The 21,567-nt window shown below is 32.1% G+C and overlaps 2 protein-coding genes across 3 annotated transcripts in view; one reads left to right on the top strand and one right to left on the bottom strand.

Annotated features, from left to right (window-relative positions):
• Positions 1-729: 729 nt before the first annotated feature.
• Positions 730-16,233, top strand: LOC100370981 (solute carrier family 35 member D2-like protein). The gene is made up of 11 exons (XM_002740956.3): positions 730-864; positions 4,840-4,873; positions 5,656-5,742; positions 7,343-7,410; positions 9,008-9,079; positions 10,084-10,152; positions 10,694-10,796; positions 11,548-11,708; positions 12,343-12,421; positions 12,690-12,772; positions 14,339-16,233. Exons 1-11 carry the CDS (start codon positions 731-733, stop codon positions 14,439-14,441), a joined length of 993 nt encoding a protein of 330 aa, XP_002741002.2. The 5' UTR covers position 730; the 3' UTR covers positions 14,442-16,233.
• Positions 16,234-16,955: 722 nt separating this feature from the next.
• LOC100370829 (protein Hook homolog 3-like) overlaps positions 16,956-21,567 on the bottom strand; it is a 30,414-nt gene continuing 25,802 nt past the window's right edge. Inside the window, exon 18 of one of the 2 annotated variants that reach the window (XM_006824261.3) lies at positions 16,956-20,773. In XM_006824261.3, the coding sequence (XP_006824324.2) occupies positions 20,752-20,773 (22 nt within the window). In that variant the 3' untranslated portion in view covers positions 16,956-20,751. The remainder of the gene's footprint in view (positions 20,774-21,567) is intronic. The other variant, XM_085503140.1, reaches the window with a different exon arrangement.

Here is a 21,567-nt window from a genome sequence, read left to right as displayed (position 1 = left end):
CGTAATGCTTTTACAAATTGTATTCGGAGTCAGAACGTAAAACGTTTTATTAAAGAATTATGGTAACCGGTACGAGAGGGCGCCCACCGATCTGGATGTAACGTTTTGAAGTCAGCCATCCATAGGCCACAATTGAAGCAAAAACGTCCCATTTACAAAAAGATGAAATAATTTTTAGCGATTTCTTTACAGAATAATTCTTAACAAAACTTAAAAACATGACATAATAAAATACAGGCTCTAACATTATGTCTATTGCAAAACAATTCACCGACAGCCAGTGTGGAAGCCACTAGTTTCTACGCGTGATTTTATTGCGTTCAATTTGAACGCTACGCGCGGCAGATAATAGCAGTATATTAGTAACACAGTTCAATACTACTTTGTGTCCAGCTTTCTTCCTGCTGGGATTTATTTATGAGTTAATTTCAAAGTATAATAATACATTTCACTGTTCGTCCGATAAATACGCATTGTTGGTAGTAACAGCTGTTTACATGGCCCCAGCTGTACGTCGTTCGTTAGTTCAGTTCACAGTGTTATTTTGTTAGTTTGTTCAGCATGCAATTAGTCATATCGGAGAAACAGCGTACTCATACCCCTTTTTGGCTGCCGGTGTGGCCACCGCGAGAAACTACTTTCCCAAGAGATGCGGCGAAAGCGAAGCATTGACGCCCACCTAGGGGATACCGTTGAAAACAATCAGCCTGTTGGGGAGTATGATAACAACATGGCTGACGATAATGTCAGTGAAGCTTTACGCTCATTGCCCAGTCGAACAGCACGTATCTGTTCGGCCCTTTTTTATGGACTATCGTCTTTTTTAATCGTAATAGTGAACAAGAGTGTGCTGACAACTTACAAGTGAGTATAATTCTGTGGTTGAGATGATCTACATTTTTTCTGTGTGTGACCAACACCCCAGACCACACCACAGACTTTGTCTGAGCCGGCACCGAATTGGGTAACAATCTGCCCATCTCGATCGAGGTGGTTTCCTGTTTTATGGTAACTATCGATTGCAGCATATCAATTAAAACCGAACAGCAACACACTTATAAATAAGTGTCAAGCCGAAATTCAGTCACAAAACCTGTTTTCACAGTTGATGAGTGTGTGTGTGTGTGTGGGGGGGGGGGGTGTGCTTAAAAGCCCATTTTAAGTGTTTATTGGAGGTTTGGCTATGATAATGAGTTCTGTTAATCACTTGCATAGCCTATGTTTTGATAAATTCGTAGTTTATTAAAATATTTACAAGCTGATAGCATCAAAGTATATAATGGGCGAGTTAGACTTGCTTCCATAGAGCACAGACATGGCAATGACCATGATGCATGTATGCTTAGAATGCTGTCAAGCTCGCTAGGGTCAACAATAAATAAAATATTCACTGCACAGTGTTCACACTTTCACCCGCTTAAATGCTACTGATACATGGCAATTGTAAAGATAATAAATTTTAGACAATGCATCACTGTGTGCGAAAACCTGATGACCAATCACAGCCCCTTGTAATGCAAAATAAAACTGCTATATGCCAACTAGTGTACTAGTGAAGGAAAGTCAGAACTTGTATTACTGTATAATACTTTATTTTCGCTTGGAATTTATTTTCACTATTTTAGCTGAAGGGATGATTTCGTGAAAATAAAATCTCGTGAATATACTTTTTTTCCTATATTTCACATTAAACTCATGAAAAATCAGTGAAAATAAATTCTAAGCAAAACGCCCAAAAAGCCTTTTCAGCGAAAATTAATTCCAGCGAAAATAAAGTATTCCACAGTATCTAAAATAAATATTTTTAGTCATTTGTTCACTTATTGTTAGCTTGACTGTAAAGGCTAGATTTAGTAGTCATGTTAAGGTATACAGTTAAGGCATAAATTAGCCATTTTCTTAAACAACTGTAAAATGTCATGAAGAAGCAAGTAAATTATTACTTACTGAGTCACATGTAACATTATTGGTTCATCATCGTCACCTCCAGAGATCGTCATTGTCTGGTCCGTGTCTCCATCCTGTTCCATTTACCATCATATGCTGCACTATTTCCGGAATACGCTCACTATCACCAAGTAACAGTAAACAATACTAAACACAGTACATGTATTCGTTTCATTAAAACATAACTAGGGGTATTTCTGGCTCGTACTCTCTATGGCGATTTTTTAAATTTGCGAACAAGATTTTCATTGTCCTTGTTGAATCCGCTATGTGATAATGAGAAATCATTAGAAACTGTAAATGTTTTTGGAGATTAGATGACGCAACATGTTTCAGCGAACCAACGTCACATGACATTGATTAAAGCTCAGTAGCGTCCTCTTTTCCGGTTTGTGTTTTTGACGTTCATCCGATAAAATCTCAACTCTTACACTATTTATTGTCATAAATACTACACACAGTCACTGCTATGATATTCATAGTCACATACACCCACTTTGGCACGACATAATCGACCTATTATAAGTATGAGAAATCGCATCTTTACCGGAGGTTGGCTGGAGCTGTTTACTACAGCGTGACTTTTAAGGAAATAATCCCTATTGCTTAGAAGCATATTTATAGTATACCTGGGCCTTTAATACTGCTGTGTGTGTTGGTGGGCTTAATAACCCTGCTGCTGAATACATAATCCCTGTCTTATTTATTAAGAGCTTATACAGTTTTAGCTAAAATAATTTCCATGATGGTATTTAAAGCCAAAATAAATTGATGGCAATTTAAAATAAAATTAGGAAACATTTCATAAGATCATAAGATTTACACAGCATTAACAAAGTTAAACATTTCAAAGATTTTACTGTGACTACAAGAAAGACTGGAACTGCATTTTTGCAGTGTGAGACACTGTTTTGTTAACAGAATAGCTAAATTACATTACACAAAGTGTTGCCACAGAAAGCTATGGCTACATAAATAGGTTGTTCAAATAAGTCAGCTCCACGAATTTGAAAAATTAACCAAGACTGTATGTGTGTTTATTTATTGAGTGTTGTAGTGTTTGTACTACACTGAGTTTCATAAAGGTGTGAATTTGTTTTATGGACATTTTTAAGTATTTATCCTGAAAGATCCACGTTCTTCATTCAAAGATTGATCAATTTACTGCCATGAACGCAGAAGGTAGATCCCAGTTGAACTGCCTGCAAATTCACACCCTTGTGAAACCTGGTTTTATGCATTTCATGATAAAATTCAAATTATGGTTTAAAACCTCTAGAACTACCCCGGTACTGCATGGCTGCATTTCAACCAAATGAGTGAAGGACTCTAGCAAAGACTTCTGGCTAACAGGCATTACCAAATGGTTTCTATGGCCAAGCATCTTCTTTAGATTTCAACAAAGTGTGATGGTACATGTAAATGTTTTATTTTGGTTTGAAATTAATTTTTGCTCATGTAACACCGATCTGGATGTCATTAAATTTCTACTTGTACATTCTTTGTCAAAATACTAATCTAAATTATCAGTCAGGATAATCAAAAATAATATGACAAGTGAAAATAGATCTAACAGGAATCTAGTGCTAATCTGACAAAGATCCTTTCCCATTTCCACACTCATAAATGTACCTCTTGTACTGGTAATTGGGCTGGTCATTTCTCTTTTTCTTAGGTAATAGTTCTTCTGTCTAGATACATGTAACTTTACTATTAAAAAAATAAATGTAGAATAGAAAATTCAGCTCATAAGACCATCACAGATGTACAATCAAATTTATCCCTTTTGTATAATACTTTTAGTTGTATGATTTAAGTCTTTTTGATATGTATTGGACACATGTCTTAATTTTTAGCATACAAAGATTCTGTTTGAATTTTTCTTTTACAGTGATATTGACAAGTAAAGCCACAAGTAAACAATTCTTTAACCATTATCGTACTAATTTTATTATTTGTTAAGTCAAGATTTTGAAAATTTTATTTTCAGTGTTGAATGCTTCCATCTTATTTTATTTATAATTTAGCTGATCTTTTCTTTCTAACATCTGTTGAAAAGGGTGTATATTAATGAGGTTGACAGAGCGGATACAGATGAGGTGTCCGTTATCGCCTGTCGTCCGTCAACAATTGCATTTTCGACTTCTTCTTGAAAACTACCAGCTCAATTGCTTTGATACTTGGTATGTAGGTACCTTGTGTAGGTCAGATTTGTTCATTTTGTGACAATATTCAATCTTTATTTTTTGGCGAATAGTTTTGTTAAAAATGAATTCTTCTTGAAACTACCAACCTTAATTTTTCGATGTTTGAGGTGTACATTATTTTGTCAACAATTGGTTTGATGGAGTTAAGTTGACAGGTTTATAACAGAAGAAAAATACGTGTTTGTGTGTTTAACCACATTTTTGTATATGAGTGTGCATTGCTGAACTTGGCTCCCATAATGTTCTTGTCAGACAGGGGAGCTATTTCGACCATCAGGTTGCTTGTCATACTTCATACAACAAATTATGACAGACCTGAAAAAATCAAAATAACGAAAAGATCTTTTATTTCAAGCTTACATATATGAACTCACATCCGCCATCAAGTCAGTTACTAAATAAAGCGAATGTGATAAATCTTTTATGTGTCTTTTTTAGTTATATTTCTTTGTTCAGATGTTTTGTGCGGTATTTTCATCTTTTTGTGAACATTGGTATTCTCTATAACTGTCATCTTAGCAAGAAGACACAGTTTACTGAACAGAAACCTTCCATATCAAATTCTAATTTTGACTGACATGGTTTTTAACAATTCGACCATGAAAAACAAGAAAAAGATTCTTGCTGAATTTGTTCACACACATTTTTAAGTAAGAAACATTAATTACTTCAACTTTTTTTTCAGATTTCCTGCTTTTCAAGTTTTAGGCATTGGTCAGGTAGGTTTATGGAGTATTTATTAACCAGATTTAAAGTTCAAATTTATTAACCAGATTTAAAGTTCAAATTTATTAACTAGATTTAAAGTTCAAATTTATTAACCAAATTTAAAGTTCAAATTTATTAACTAGATTTAAAGTTGGAATTTATTAACCAGATTTAAAGTTCAAATTTATTAACCAGATTTAAAGTTCAAATTTATTAACCAGATTTAAAGTTTAAATTTAATAACTAGATTTAAAGTTCAAATTTATTAACTAGATTTAAAGTTCAAATTTATTAACTAGATTTAAAGTTCAAATTTATTAACCAGATTTAAAGTTCAAATTTATTAACCAGATTTAAAGTTCAAATTTATTAACTAGATTTAAAGTTTACATTTAATAACTAGATTTAAAGTTCAAATTTATTAACTAGATTTAAAGTTCAAATTTATTAACTAGATTTAAAGTTCAAATTTATTAACTAGATTTAAAGTTAGAATTTATTATCAAATTGATATCAGTACAGTGTTAACTCTCTAATTGGTTGGTTGCATTTATAAAATGATAACTAGTTGATAGCTATGGTAGTAAAAATGTAAAAGCATTGTAAATTCTTCATACAACTATAATAATTGAAATTCATAATTTAAAAAAAAAAATAGTTTGAATTTCTTAAGTTTTTCCATAGTTTGTACTTGTAATTTTCAAACTCAGTTGGGACTGCCTAATGTCATGACTTATTTAATTTTGTTGGCGCTATTTATAACAAAAGTTTTATTTATTGTTTTGTTTTGCAGATGCTTGCAACAATTGTAGTTTTAGCTGCAGCAAAAGAATTCAAAATTGTATCATTTCCAGATTGCACTAGAGAGATACCAGATAAAGTAAGTACTGTACAGTGGCAATGTGATGATGATCTTGGTCTAATTTTGTGCATTTGGTTTTATATGTAGAAATGTCTAGTCAGCAGACTGCCAATTCAATGGTATTCAATGGCATGAATTTAGACTCTCTTTCTCTTAAGAAATTTCTCTATGAAAGAAGTACTAGTATAGAGACAAATGTCAAATACTGTACATTGTACAATGCTTCATTTTCTGAATTCATTTTTAAGTCCCCATTCAGGCACAGCCTGGAAAAAGCGACTACTGTAATTATTTAGGCTCTGTCAATTGGTTTGCTCTGCTTATGTCTCAAATTTGCACTGTAAAGTTACATCTACATGTAGGTCCTTATTTGACACACAGACAAAAGTTGATCCACTTCATGATCCAGTCCAAGATGGTGGACTGGTAGACATTTTGTTCGATGAAATTCTGCATACATTTCAAATTCACAAATGTTCAATTAGGTCCAAACGTGGTAAACAGACATTTGTGTAGCGCATATTAAAATGAAAGTTGATTTTTGTCACAATCCAATCTAAGATGGTTGGCGGGTAGACATTTTGTTTAATGCAAATTGACAATTTTTAGGTGCTGTTTATATCTCAAATTCTTGTTGAGTCAAAACATGGTATTCTAGCATATCAATGATCTGATCTAAGATGGACAACTGGCAGCCATTTTGTTTTTCATTTTTTTCCAACTTATCCATTATTTATTCACATATGCAGCAGTCCAAAACATTTAGTTCACAGCATAGAACTGAAACATGCACTTGTACAAAACGAAGCATGCTGACTGTTCATTGATATTAATGTATAAGGAAGAAGGCTGTGACATTCTCAATGGCTTGTTTTCACAAACTCCCAAATTGTTAGAAAGAACACCAACTATTGATTCAGATCTTACATGAACATAGCATCACAGTTTGGCTAAGCCACAGGTAGTTGATGGGACGGAACCATTGTGAGTAATCATAGTTACCAACAAATGATATGTGACACATCATCCACCATTGAATTTATTTCATTATGCCATTTTTTACACATTAAGGTTGTGCCTACTTGACCCATTTCATGTTCTATTCATGAAAAACTAATAAAAACCATATGGTCACCATAAAAAGAGTACCTGTAAATTTTTGTGTTTCCCAACTATGCGTTTATTTATTGTCCCAATGCCTTGATGAAACTAAACATATTGTAAATGACTGAATAAAGTCCTCAAGCAAATTTTGTATTCTGAAATTGTTCCCAATTCCACTATGGATGTAGATTTGTTATTTGTTTGCTGGATCAGATTAACAGGATTCCATTAAATGTTTTGAATGTGTCAATCTGTGTTGTATTATTCTTGCCAAGGAGTCTCAAATTTACTATTACATGTAAACCCTAATCTTATCACCACAAGACTTTCTCGCTCAAATTATTCTGTACTCATTTCTTCTATTCTTCAATATTTCTGGAATTGAACCCTAATTTTGGAGCCAACAGACAAAATTTGAGTAAATTCTCAGTTTTTACTCAAAAAAATTGGCTATTTTTGTCACAAGACAAAATCTCTAATTATATCTAATGATTTTATATTTATTTTGTTCTAGATATGGCCACTGCCTCTTATTTACATGGGAAATTTAGTATTTGGTTTGGGAAGTACAAAACGTTTAAAGTAAGTATGGGAATTCAAGGTCATATCATCATTTTATAAAACTGTTCTTGAAAAAAATGTTCGAATACCGGTGTATTCAGATTCATAGACATCTTGTTTCATTTTTTTTATGAATAGTCTTTCGTATTCAAATCTGTGTTTTAATCGTAACAAACCTGTACTCTGTATTTGAAGGAATATTCCAATGTTGTAATAGAACTGACCAAAAGATGGCAGTTTTCATGATTACTATTATTTTCTGGATATTGTTGGTTCCTGGGCATCATGCAGTAACTTAGTATTGACATTATTGTACATGCTGGTATTATATGTGTTTATTTTACTTTTGTGTGTGTAACTATCGGTTACTGTTGATTAACTCAATTGATTAATTATTAATTGAGCAAGGCTACCATTAAAACATATCACCTGATTTTCTTGACTTTTACGATATGACTTTGTTGTATACAATGTATGATAAATAGTATGATTGCCAAATTACTTTTTGCACGAAAAAAGTAGTCTGACATTAATGAAAATGGGAATTTTTTAGCAAATTACCATTGGTCTTAAAATGTTGTTTGCTCACATATGGATACAAATTAATGAGTTCATATATTATAGGGTGGGTTATTATAGTTTTGACATGTACTATTATTTTTTTTTTATCAAATTATTCAATGAAAATAGTTCTGGGAAATGGTTCCAAAAAGTGCCCATATTTTCTGATACTTGTTTTTAAGTCAACAAATTATATGTACTGAAAATACTTTTGAGGTGTTTATTGTCACTGTTTTTTGATGAGTTGAATGTAAAATATATGAAAAAGATGTATTCACTGTATTTTATTGCCACCAAATCATCCCTAAAGCAAAAATAACGAAAATAATTTTCAAGTTAAAATAATTTAGTTTTTTGCACTAAGACATTAGACAATGTTTCTGCTTGTATTTAACAACTCTATGCTTGTAAGCAACCAGTGCTATAATAAAGGCATAGCACAAGATGTACATGTATGGCTAACTTATCACATATCCATACATTGTCATGTTACCTCATTAATATGCACATGTCAGAGTTTCCTGTGCATGTCATAAGAACAACATTCTGACCAATAATGTGTCGGCAATTAACTCATACCCTGACAAGCAAACATGTTGTTGCCAGTCGCTAGTAAATATTCAGTTGGAAAATGTACTTTCAATATCTAATATGTCAGTCCTTGATAAAATATATAAATATAGTTTTTATATAATTTGGCATGTCAAGAACACTATGTGAAATTTATACAAAATAAAAAAAAGCGTGAAGACAGCACAATGTCGGACTAGCACCATATTCTAACATTCGATGGGGAAAATGTAATTTGGGCAAGAGATGTGGCTGACATGTCATATAACCATATTTGGTCATGTGATCTCATTAAATACGCATAATTGTTATATTTCAAAAACTGTTGCAAATAGGGGCATGCGATCAGTACTAAATACGTTTTTATTCATAATTTCATAATAGACATTGAAAAGCATCCATAAAATTTTCAAACTCATTCATACAGTGTTTTACGAATGATAGAATTTCATTTACAGTGATTTTTCTATTATCATCTTTGTTGTAGTTTACCAATGTTTACAGTTCTCAGGAGGTTTTCCATACTTATGACAATGGTAGCTGAGTACTACGTTCTAGGGTAGGTGATGCTTTACATTTTCATGTGTAACAGACCCAGTGCATTAGACAAGTTTCAAGTTTTGATGTTGTCTTAGAAACTTGTGCACCCTAGTGTAAAAATATTCCATTTTGGACGCGTAAATGTTTGATAGCCCATCAGTAAGCCGGGAACCAAGGAAAGCAATGAACAAATTGCACGAGATCGAAATCAACCCTCATTCTTGCACAGAAAATGACTGACTGATTGTCAAAACTTGTCCATTGAGCAACATCAACAGTTCAGGATGATAAACAAAATTAATCTTTAGTTTTGGGGTGAGAGAGCTTTCTTATCCTGAAAAAATGATTTTATTTCAGTTTGGGTGAACATTATATAGTGCAAATGATGTAACTGATGTTTTAATAAAACTTTAAATTTTTTATTCACGGAACTGTAAATGACATTATAATAAGAAGAGAAAAAGTATCCACGTAACGCCGCTATTTTACTCTCTGCCATTCTGTAATACTCTAACCTAATATTCTCTGGTAAATTTATCACATAAGTTAATAAAGTCGATAATTTATTGATGTATTTAGTTCAAAAGAAAATATTTACAATGAAAATGATTACATTGCGATTGTGTCTTCGATATGATTCTCATGTGAACTTATGCAATGACATTTGAACATCTGTAGTGCTTTAAATATCTGGAGTAGATATAGAATAAGTGATATTGTCATTTAATGTCAGTCTACAGATACTCCAAATCATTTACAGAAATGTCTGAATGAATGAATTATCATTCAAGTTTCTACTCTGCACCTACAAATCATGACAGTTTATAGACTTCCTGGATTATAAAAGATTTGTAAGATCAGGCATGGCATGTCATGTGATGTTCATGTTCTGTCATGTGACGTTCATGTCATGTGATTTCAGTGTACTACACTGCAGTGCAGTGCATAACTACATGTACTATATATCTGTGGCATATACTGTACTTACAACATTTATAGTGTTTTTTTTTTGTTCAATTTCAGTGTAAATGCATCTAGAAAAGTTCAAATTGTAGTTTTTTCCATGATATTTGGAGCCCTCATTGCAGCAAGGTAAGTGAATTGGTAATCTGAATCTAGTCCTAAATAAACTTCACCAAACTTGAATTTATTACTTGTGAGATTTCAGACTTGATTTTAATAGAGCCTTTTAGTTATTTCTGGGGGTAAGAATTTCTTTTACTTTTGCTAACTAGCAAAAAATGTTAAAATGTGAAGAGCTCTACAATTACTTGTTATTTTCTGGTTGGTAAGTTCCATCAAAAAAATGAAAAAGAACAAATAAAAATCGGGTGTACGGTACCTGGACATGTTTCCATTAAAGTAATTACTATGCGATTTCCCCATAGTGTTAAGCCGTATAGTGGTGACATTTTTGAAAAATAGGCAAGATGTAATCAATGGAGGAGAACAACTTAAAAAATAGGTTTCTCTTCAGAATAATTCAGCAAAGTTTCAGACAAATTCCTGTAGTTGCAACTACCCTTAAACGCTGATGGTCTGACTGATGAACGCTGTTTGACACTCAATATTATATGAGCGATAGGTTGACATTCTCTCTTGAAACTGAAATATTTTTTATTTTCATTTATAGTGATGACTTAGCATTTGACATGATGGGGTATACTTACATACTAGTGAACAATATCTGCACAGCTGCTAATGGAGTATACATGAAAAAGAAACTGGACGCTAAGGTATGTAGTAGTGTTGTCAACGAATTGTACATGTATCTTATACTGTAAAAGGAATAATTATTCACTGGGTTTTAATTTTGCTTATTTCGCTGACTGGAAAATGTGCTAAATTAAAACCCAGTGAATATGTAAAATTTAGCATAGAACACATTATCTAAATGATAAAACCGTTATTTTGAAACCCACTGAATATGCATGAAATGGTAAATCAGCGAAATTTAAACCATTTTACAGTAATACATTGACAGTAGAGCTGAATCTACCAATTCTACAGTCTATTTTCTAATTTCTAATTGAGATTTTCTGAATGACAAATGTCTCGCAAAGGAAAAATGGAAAACACAAAAATAAACTTTTCAGGTTTATAGTTGTTTTCAGGAATATTTTATTGAAAGCCTTTTATATTTTGAGTAACTTGAGTCCAAACATAAATCTATATGTTAATTGGCCATCCTGTTTGAAACCTGACATCTTTGCCGTTGATTGACAAAGTTGTTATTGTCTTCATTACAATAATTCCTGTCATACATTGCTGTTTTTCAAAGAAAATTTAAAAACAAAAAAATCTTACAGGAGAAATAATGTGCTTTTAAAAAAATTAAACCAACAGACACAGACTAAGTTGAGCCAAAACAAAATTTTACTGCCACATCAGCCTGAAAAAAGAATGCATAGAAAAAATATAGAAGAGCACAGAATTTAGTAAGGTGTAAAAATCACATAATGACATCGTTACATCGTTTTATTACAGGAGCTTGGTAAATATGGATTGCTATACTACAATGCATTATTTATGTTATTACCAGCCTCAGTACTCGCCGTGACAACTGGTGAAATGGATAAAGCATTGTCTTTCAACGACTGGACCAATAAGTTCTTTATTTTCCAATTTCTTCTCTCCTGTATAATGGGGTGTGTTTATTTATTTAATACTCAGTTATTTTTATTAACACAGTTAAATCATTTGCAGTATTCTCCCTAATCAGTGCAAATAGTGCAGCACTCTCTAGTGACTTTTGAGCACCCTCTAGTGACTTTTGAGCGCCCTCCAGTGACTGTTGAGCACCCTCTAGAGACTGCTGGGCGCCCTCTAGAGACAGTTGAGCGCCCTCTGGAGACTGTTGAATGCCCTCTGGAGACTGTTGAACGCCCTCTGGAGACTGTTGAGCGCCCTCTGGAGACTGTTGAGCGCCCTCTGGAGACTGTTGATCGCCCTCTAGAGACTGTTGAGCACCCTCTGGAAACTGCTTTGCAGTAACAGCAGGATATTCTGATTAATTTTTTATTCACCAAAATGTAAATAAGGTTATATAACGGAAAAAGGGAAAAATTTACTCCCTGCCATTCTGAATACTCCAATTGTTTTACTATTCTGATTAAAGGTAAATATTCTCATCCATCCATGCATGAGACGTTCAATACTCACAGTAAACAGAACACTAAAAAAAACAATTCAGCCATTAAACAATCCATGGCTATCAATTTACATTCAGTTTATATCATTTTACATTCAGTTATAATAATTAATATATAACTTTCTTTTCAGTTTTATATTAATGTATGCCACCCTACTTTGTACAAATTATAATTCAGCATTAACAACAACAATGGTTGGCTGTATTAAGGTTAGTACAAATAATATCATTATGTGCATTATGTGCATATTTTAAATAAAATCAGTTCATACAAGACTTGCATCAAAACTGCAAAACAAATGTGCATCTATAACCTAACATGTGTTGTTCATTTATGTTTGCAATGAAATTGGTCTTGGCATGCCCGAGAAATGGTTGGTGGGTGTCGCATTTTGACTTTCAAATTTCAGTGAAACACAACAAAAAATTAATGTGCATGTTTTATTTCAAAAATAATTTCTTTTTGTTTATTTACCAGAACATCGTAATTACTTATGTTGGTATGATATTTGGTGGTGATTATATATTTAGCTTAACAAATTTCCTGGGTCTAAATATTAGGTGAGTAGTTCTGGGCGAAATGTTGCGCAAGTGAATTGCTTGCTTTAAAAAGAAAGGTGTTAATACTCATCTTAACAGTATGAATTCAACTGCATCATCAAGTATTTTAAATTCACAATAGGTGATTTTCCGTTTATTGTGTGGAAGATGCAGACCGAACGGCTGCCACACAAACTAAATGATTTGATTTTGAACTTGAATTTTTTTCTTTTTGATAACTTGATGTCAAAATCCAGATTATTCAGAGTAATATGACATTGATATACTCGTACTTCACCAAAATCTTGCAGTGAACAGAAAAAAGTCTATTCCGATAAATGTGTGTGAATTTATAATTGTGAGATACTGTAAATCACTTAATTTTTCGCTGCAAGAAATTTTTACGATAAATCATCATTGTTTAGGGATGAAAATTTGTCTCTTATAATATTAAAAACTGTTTTTAATATTTTAAAGGGACAGCTGTCACTCCCAGGGATTGCACCAGAGAATCATAGGACACCATTGTTTATATTGTTTGCACTACAAACCTATATACCAAGTTGTCACTTTAATGATTTGAATGCTGAAGTCAACTTTTGTCACATTTCACAAAATAAACGTCCATAATTGTTGGTAAATTTTCTTGTTTAACTTCTAGCTAATAGAACATTATGTCAATTTGGTGCTAAATTAAGAAGAAATTATAGATAAATACTTAAAATTGCGCAAAATAATACACCAAAATATTGGCTGTGATTACTGATTACTGTCACCGCCACCGCCATCTTGTTTTGAACACCAAAACATAAAAATTTATCGCTAAATTGCTGACTCGTTTTCTATGTGCATCTTGACAGGAGACGTTAAACTATAGTTCTGAGGGACACATGGAATTTCAATAGAAGGTGCAATTATCTTTAAAATTATTTCATCCAAACGTATAAATTGGTTATCCAAACAAATTTAAACAAACTGTATGCACTAATGTGTCATATGTCACGGCAGTGTAGCTAGTGTGTGTTTATTTTATGGCATAACTCTTGTAAATGTACACATTTAGCCAAATAGCGCATCCAATGCTTTCATTCATTTTTATTTCAGCCAAATTTTCACCCCTAACTTGCACTTGCTAGTTACACTAAAATTTAACTATGTTGATATTTCATAGTGATTGATAAGAATCCTCAATTTGAAGATGAGCAGATAAAAATTGTTTGAGTTATTGTAACTACGAGAAGAAGGCATTTTTAAAAGAAACCTAATCAATATCTTGAAAAATATAAATAGGACACATACCAAAATTAAACTTGGCCGGGATCCCAAACTAGTAATATAATATCCAAGTTTGAAAGAAATTTGATAAAAACTGTTTGAGTTATTGTATCCGAATTTCAAGTTATTGCAAGAAATTTTTTACGATTTTCAACAAAAACAACAACGAAGATAAGACATTTTCCCCTTGTATACTTTGACCCTCATTTATGATGATTCAGACAATGTAACAATTCAGCAGTTACATTGTTATAAGTAAACATTATGTTATGGCTGCATTTACATCATATTTTTATCTCTTTTGTTTTACAGTGTTGCTGGTAGTTTATTTTATAGTTACCTTACATTCTATGATAATAGTGCAGCCAAAGCCAAGATTGCGAAAGAACTGCCATTAATTAATAGTATTAAATAATATCTATGTCGTTGTTTTTTCTTGCATTTTAAAGTTTCTTGACTTTTTTTTATTGGATACATTTGTGATACTGCAATCAGAAGTGCCTTGTCAGCTTTTAGCTGTTTCTAATAAGTTTACTGTGCAGTATAGTTTTTTTTCCGTTTTAAACTGACACTGTTGTCGTGGATAACTGTGGTTTCATGCTACAATCATGATCATGTGATTTGAGTTTTTTAATGTCTTCTCTGAAATGATGTTAGTACTTAAGATTGTGAACCAATCATCTAGTACTACCGATATGTCAGGAACCAATCATCTTGTACTACCGATATGTGAAGAACCAAACACCTTGTTCTACCATATGTCAAGAACCAAACGTCTTGTTCTACCAATATGTCAAGAACCAAACGTCTTGTTCTACCAATATGTCAAGAATCAATCATCTTGTTCTACCGATATGTCAAGAACCATGCGTGTCAATTTCATGGATCGCTATGGATATAGTTTTATTCTAAAATGTTACTGTACTTAGTACTGAACAAATAACATTTAGTGATAGCTTCATGATATCTTGTAAATACCTTAGTTATTTATTTTCTATTTATAGTTATGTTTCAAACTGTATATTATATTTTAAACTATATTTATTGGCAAAAAAAACAAAAACAGTATCATGTGTAAACTAAGCATTTTATTCCTTAGTTTTACAGTTAGCATTTAGAATAAATTAAGTAATCTTCTTTAATACTGTGGTTTCAGAAAAGTAGATTCAAATATTTACAGTTTATAAACGTCAAAGATGACCCAGTCAGCTCATTGTGTAGCGGTAGTCAATCAATTAACATATAGGCCAGAGCCTGATTGGCGTTGCCATACATTGTGGAACATCACTTATTCAATTATAGCCAATCCAGTTGTCTCAATTGAACTTGAATGAAACATTCGATAAATGTGCTAAAAATTACTTAAAAGAATTATTTTTATGAAATCACTGCACAAATATAATAAATAATAGTCAGCCAGGTTTATTTTGGGGAAAAAAAGTATATATGAATGAATACAAAAATGAAAGTAATTTTTAATAACGAATAAAAATCAATTAGAATGGTCAATGTTTGGTTTAACCCTGTTAAACCACAGCTGTTGCATGACATCATGTTTTATATAGTCCCATTCCAACATGTGTAAAATATATATATTTTTAACAAGTGCTTTAAATACTTGAGTTTAACTTAAATCCTGTTTTGATTAAAATGCCTGGCATTTTGCATGAATTCAATTATGTTGTGTCTACAATATTCACTAACATGTCTGGGGATGTTTTAACACTCCTTAGTAATAGGCTAGGGGGTCTGGGAGTTGTGCTTATGTAACTTGGCCACTGAATCACTGGGGATGTTTCAACCACCTCAGGTCATGCTTAAAATTTGGTGCTTTAAGTACTGTAAAATCTGTATTAGAAGCTGCTGCTTCTATTAAAATGGTAGAATACAACAGAAGGGATGCGGCTTGTATTAGAGCATCTACACATGAGAAATGGCGAATTTTTGGTTCACAATTATGGTGCGGCTTCTATTAGGGATACAGTTTCTGATACAGATTTTACGATACTACCAATTAGATTTACTGACTTTTACAACCATGTGCAAGCTTTATTTTCTATGAGCTGGCAACTGCTACAGGTGCAAACTATGACTATGTTGCCGTCTTGACTTGATATTTAAGTCAAACTCCAGCGATGTTCTTGTATGATAATGTACAAAATGGAATTATTTAAATTAAATATTTCAAATGCTTTTCAGTATCAGAATTTGTTGTTTCTCTAGGTTATTTTGGGTTCCAGCAGTGACGAATGCAATTTGTCCCAGAACATTGTTGAAATCATGCAACAGATCCATTAGGCCTTTTATGGGTCCGGAAAATGAATAATTTTAATGATTGTCATTTTATTCAGTCTCGTAGTAATTACTTACAAATCGTGCTCCAAATATTAAAAGTGGTTGTCATTGTGCCACACATGCGAGATTTGTGTTAGCAGCGGTTCTCCCACAACCAAATGCACACTCCCAGTTTAAAGCATGATTTAAGTTTTGATTTGGCTGTGACATGCACAATTGGATTCCTTCAATACATTTCAATCACACTAGAAATTATCTAGATTAACCTTAGTAGTGATTTTTTTGTACAAGTTGAGCTGCTCAACAATCAAAGTTGTAATCTTAGTTCATATGGAACACATATTCATAGTGAAGACACTGCCACATATCTTTGCATTACATCACTATTTTTCAAAGAAATATTTTATTAAAAAAACGCATAATCATGAAAACATTGTAGCTAATTGGTGCAATTTATTTCATGTCGGTACTGCTTATCGTGCACGACATACGCCGCTGCAAGATGTCATTTACTGCTGTTTTTTTATTTGTGCGTCAAACTTTCGTTAGACGAAATTCACAAATACACCTCGGAACTTCATTGACTTACTTTAGAGATGCCCTCCCCCCGAAAAAAATGAACAGACGTATTGCATAGTTTGTTAAAAATTGTTTAATTGTTTTTAAAATTATGTATTGATTTTGAAATTAGCACAAAAATAACTGATGGCTGATAAATATTGATATATACATTATATAATACTATAGAATAAAGGATAAATACAAATTGACGACAAGAAGCTGTAACAGATTGGTATCAATTCATTTGGTGCAACTATGTGCTTATATCATTTTGGGTTGGTTAAAAAAAAAAAAATCAACTCTAAAATTAAAATGATCAAAATAAAATTTGGTGGGACAGCATGGGTTATAAAAAAAATAGCATAGCTGCATTTACAGCTGCATTCAGGAAAAATATGTGAAATATTTAAGTATAAATTGCAGTAAATATTAGAAGATTTGATCTTGTTTCGAATAACTATGAACAGTTTATTAAATATTTTCTGCAATTTACGAAAATTCAGACCTTCAAATATTTCATACAATAGTCCTAAAACCCCATAAATAAGACTGCATCTTGGAGTGCAACAGAAATGATAAGTGGAGAATTCTGTACAGATACATCGCCAACGAATGTGGTACACTATCATCAACATACATCATTTGTGACATGGAATTGGTATCATATTACAGTATAATACAAACATGCACTATTTACATGTAAAGGCAAACTTGTACAAGAAATAATTTTATAGTACAGAAATAGTATTTTGTTTGACTAAAATACCACAATTAAAGATGGTTATTAATGTTACATTAAAAGAAATGAATCATTGTGAAAATAACTTACATTTAGAATTGAGAAACAGACTGACCTTGATATTATAATAAAATAAAAAGTCTGAGGTTAGTGGAACCACTGTCAATCAGACATTACCACACGGTTTCTTTCTACTTCACACTGAATAGTCCAACACAAAAGTCATCCAAACACGAATAATTTAATTTTTGAAATGAATTTGGAATAAAAAGAATGTGTATTTAAAAAAAAAAAAACAGAAGACAAAAAAAAGTCCCCAATATGGCAGTGTGAACACATAGTTTACATCCGATTGATAGAATTTAACACAATGGTTTGTGATGTCAGAATCTGCAATGAATGAAATGTATAGAATACTGCTTCTTCACATTGAGTAGCATAACTGGGGCGATTGTACATCAACATGTGGAACCACTCATCTCTAATACTTGTTATTGAACACTAGTAAAAATGACAGTTTTAGGTTGTTGTTTTTTTTTGGGGGGGGGTGGGGTGTTGGCTTATTTGTATTACCCAGTAGACACTTATTCCAAAATATTTAGTTTGTTATTTCCAAATAAGAGCAAAAGCAGGTCTGGATAAGTGTATACAAACTGGCTAACAGGGACAAATACATTATTATAACTTGAAAACTAGATATATGTGGGGGCTAGAGGGAAATGTCAAAAAAAATTATTGAATAACCAAATTGTTGTTGTGTAGATGGAAATAACATATTTGAAGAAAGCAAATTCCTCCAGGCCCCATTAATTATTGAATGGTAACCCCTAAACAAAGGTTTGGTGACAAACTTTAAACTATGGTGTACATTGCCAACAATTTATAATCTGAATGAATTATTATACAGTAAATAATGCATGCAATAATGTTTTTGAATGAAAATCATTAGTAGTGAAGAGACACATGTTAGAGAATACTTAAAACTTGCAATTCTATACAGAATGACGAATAAGTACCGAACAAATAAACCATCTGCCACATAAAAAAAATATCATTTTCAACTGATATCAGTATGTTCCAATTATTATTTTTTTTTAAATGTACGGTAGCTTAAATTAGATTCAGCCAAGTATTCAATAAGGTTCCTAATTTTCACTTTCACACACAATGTAGTTATCTCCTTCATTGCATTTCACTTTACTTAGAGGCAGTCGATCATTAAAAATGGAGCATGAGAAACGTTTGTCATTCAAAACTAGTGCTGACTCTTAAAAAAACCAAGTTCCTTTTTGCGAAATTTTGAAAAATACAAACTTGTATACTACTTTTACAGGTCTTGGTGCCCATTTCCACTTTGTATGTTGTCTGTTTTTTATAACAAGTGTATTCTAGTCTGGGTTTTGCATAGTTTCTTATTGCGATATTGACACTTGCAATATGAAATTAACTGTTAATTAACCCCTCACCCTCAAAATCCAAAGACTTGTGTTTCTCATGTGCCAGTTTTAAAGACTATCCCTAATAGATTTTCAACATAGAGGGCACTATACTATTTACCCCATTTCAGACATTAACATTAATAGTAGTGAAAAAGAATATGAATATGGATAAAATATAAGGATAGGTTATGACAATGAGCTAGTGCTTCTTACAAAAAGTAAAAAAGAAATACTTACTAGAAATCATGAATATGATTGATCAGATTTGAGATAGGGAGTCTGGATTTGTATTCATCACTCCTACAGTATTAGGCATTGTTTGAATTAAATGGTTAAAACTGCATCAATAAACTGTCAGACAGAAAAAACGAAACCAGTGTCTACAGCTCATGCTATAAATTTAACATTAAAGTGATTTTATATGATTAAATACTTTTTTGCGAAACTTTTCTCAGTGATTCTAAAAATACAGTTTAATTTTCAATTTGTACACATTTGTCTTTATTTAAACACACTTCAAATAGAGAAAATAAAGTAGGTTTAACTCCACAGAACCTGGTGACATTCGTTGTAGAGACAAGGGTGCACGAACATTGAGCAGATATACTGATTTTCTCTATTTGAAGTTCATGCAGTTTATTTGAAAGTTGATGCAGTTTGGAGTGAAATACCTCCAAGATTAGACTGACGAAATAAAACATTTCAGTTTATATACCCGCTTCTAATACAGTAAACACTGAAAACGAAACCCAAAGAATATCATGTAGTGTTTTATGAGTTGAGATAAATTACAGTTGAAGTTTATGTGATGTTAGTCTTCATTCATGGTGGAGAAACACTACAGACAAGGGTTATGCAAGCGTTAGTAACCCACAAACTCACTGGAATAAAAGAAAATTGATAAAATTATTAGTGTAGGGGAACAAAAAAGTGAGGTGGAACTTTAGTACGGGATAAATAATATTTGATAATGTTGAAGAAACAATGTTAGGTACGTGAAAAGTTTAGAATGAATGTCATGTGATGTGATAAGTAGCATTGAATCAAAATACGACTCAACAACAACAATAATAATAAGATATAAAATTATCAAGATAAAAAATCTATAAAATGCAGCATCAAAATATAAAATTTTCAAATTAAAAAATAATGAAAATCACAGTTTCTATTAAATTATATTTCTGAAGTAAAAGAGCCAAATAACTCTGATTTAAACACAGACTTTTCCCACATTCTGAAATTTCAGTGAAACGAGAGACAGGATCATCATTACTCTTTGAAATATAATCAATTACATAATTGGCCAAAGATCAGTCACTGTCTTTCAACCAATTATTTAGATAGTTAAACAAAAAAAAAAAATGATTGGTCCACTACATGATAGCCACAGTTATGCAGCATATTTATGACACCAAAGGTATACAACCAGGGATAGGATTTCAAATTCAAAATTATGAACATTCCATCTTGATTTCAGTAAAAAAAATACAATTTCAAAATATAATTTATGAGCACCATTATGTCATCTAGCATTGTGTGCATCATACAAGCTACCAAGCCCTTGATTATATGCCTTTGGCATTAACTACCGATATAAATTCTTGCACAATAAGCGCAGTATGCTTTTTTTTCTAAAAAGCAGCATTTATCAAACGTAATTCTGAAATTACAGCAAAAAATCCTCAGGGTGCTTATTTTTTTCGGTATGGAAACCTGTCATAAAAATATAAAAAAAAAGCAAAATATATGACTAAAATTGTGCGATAAAAAAACCTGCTATGTACCATATCACTCAAAAGTAACTTACACATGAATGTGAAAACTGTTGTGTCCTGAGAGGAGGCAAACCACATCATTTTACAAAGATTTATTTAAAAAACAATAATAGTTCCCTCTCACAAGGCACCAATGTCACATTCACATTCAGCTAATCCTGTGTGCTACAGTTATTTTATCACCATGCCAACCAAGCTGAGGTTAAAGTTCAGAGGTAGAAATATATCGATTATGCAACTACCAATATTATTCGTAAGTAGGATAACTTTTTTCATTCTTGTTATTAGTGGAACACACTCTATATATCTTCAAACTGCAAAGTTAGTAGATTTAATAACTGAAAGCATCTTATTTGAACTAGCACTTTGTTGTTTTTAAGTGAAAAATTACAATTAAATGTGTCATTTTTGAAATGAGTTAAGACATTTGCAAGCCCCTATTGTGAAAGTATTAATTTTAAAAGTATGTTTATGATTGGTGGAAAACAATCATGTGACACCTGCAAATGCATTGTGGGTACCAAACTGCAAGTAATGATTGGAGCAAAGCAATCATGTGATACTTGCATTATGGAATGCTTATGCAAATTATTCCATATTGTTTTCAAAAATAAAAGGTTTGAGATGATGAAAAAATCACTTTATAAGAAGCTGCAAATGTTATGTACGGATGTGTATCTAATTTAGAAGCCGCTCTACAGCCATGCAATGATCCTACCATCACCACTACAT

This window comes from Saccoglossus kowalevskii, chromosome 9 (genome assembly GCF_978046115.1).
Source record: "Saccoglossus kowalevskii chromosome 9, keSacKowa6.1, whole genome shotgun sequence".
In the NCBI taxonomy this organism is placed as follows: Eukaryota; Metazoa; Hemichordata; class Enteropneusta; family Harrimaniidae; genus Saccoglossus; species Saccoglossus kowalevskii.
This window is presented reverse-complemented; position numbering and strand designations above follow the sequence as displayed.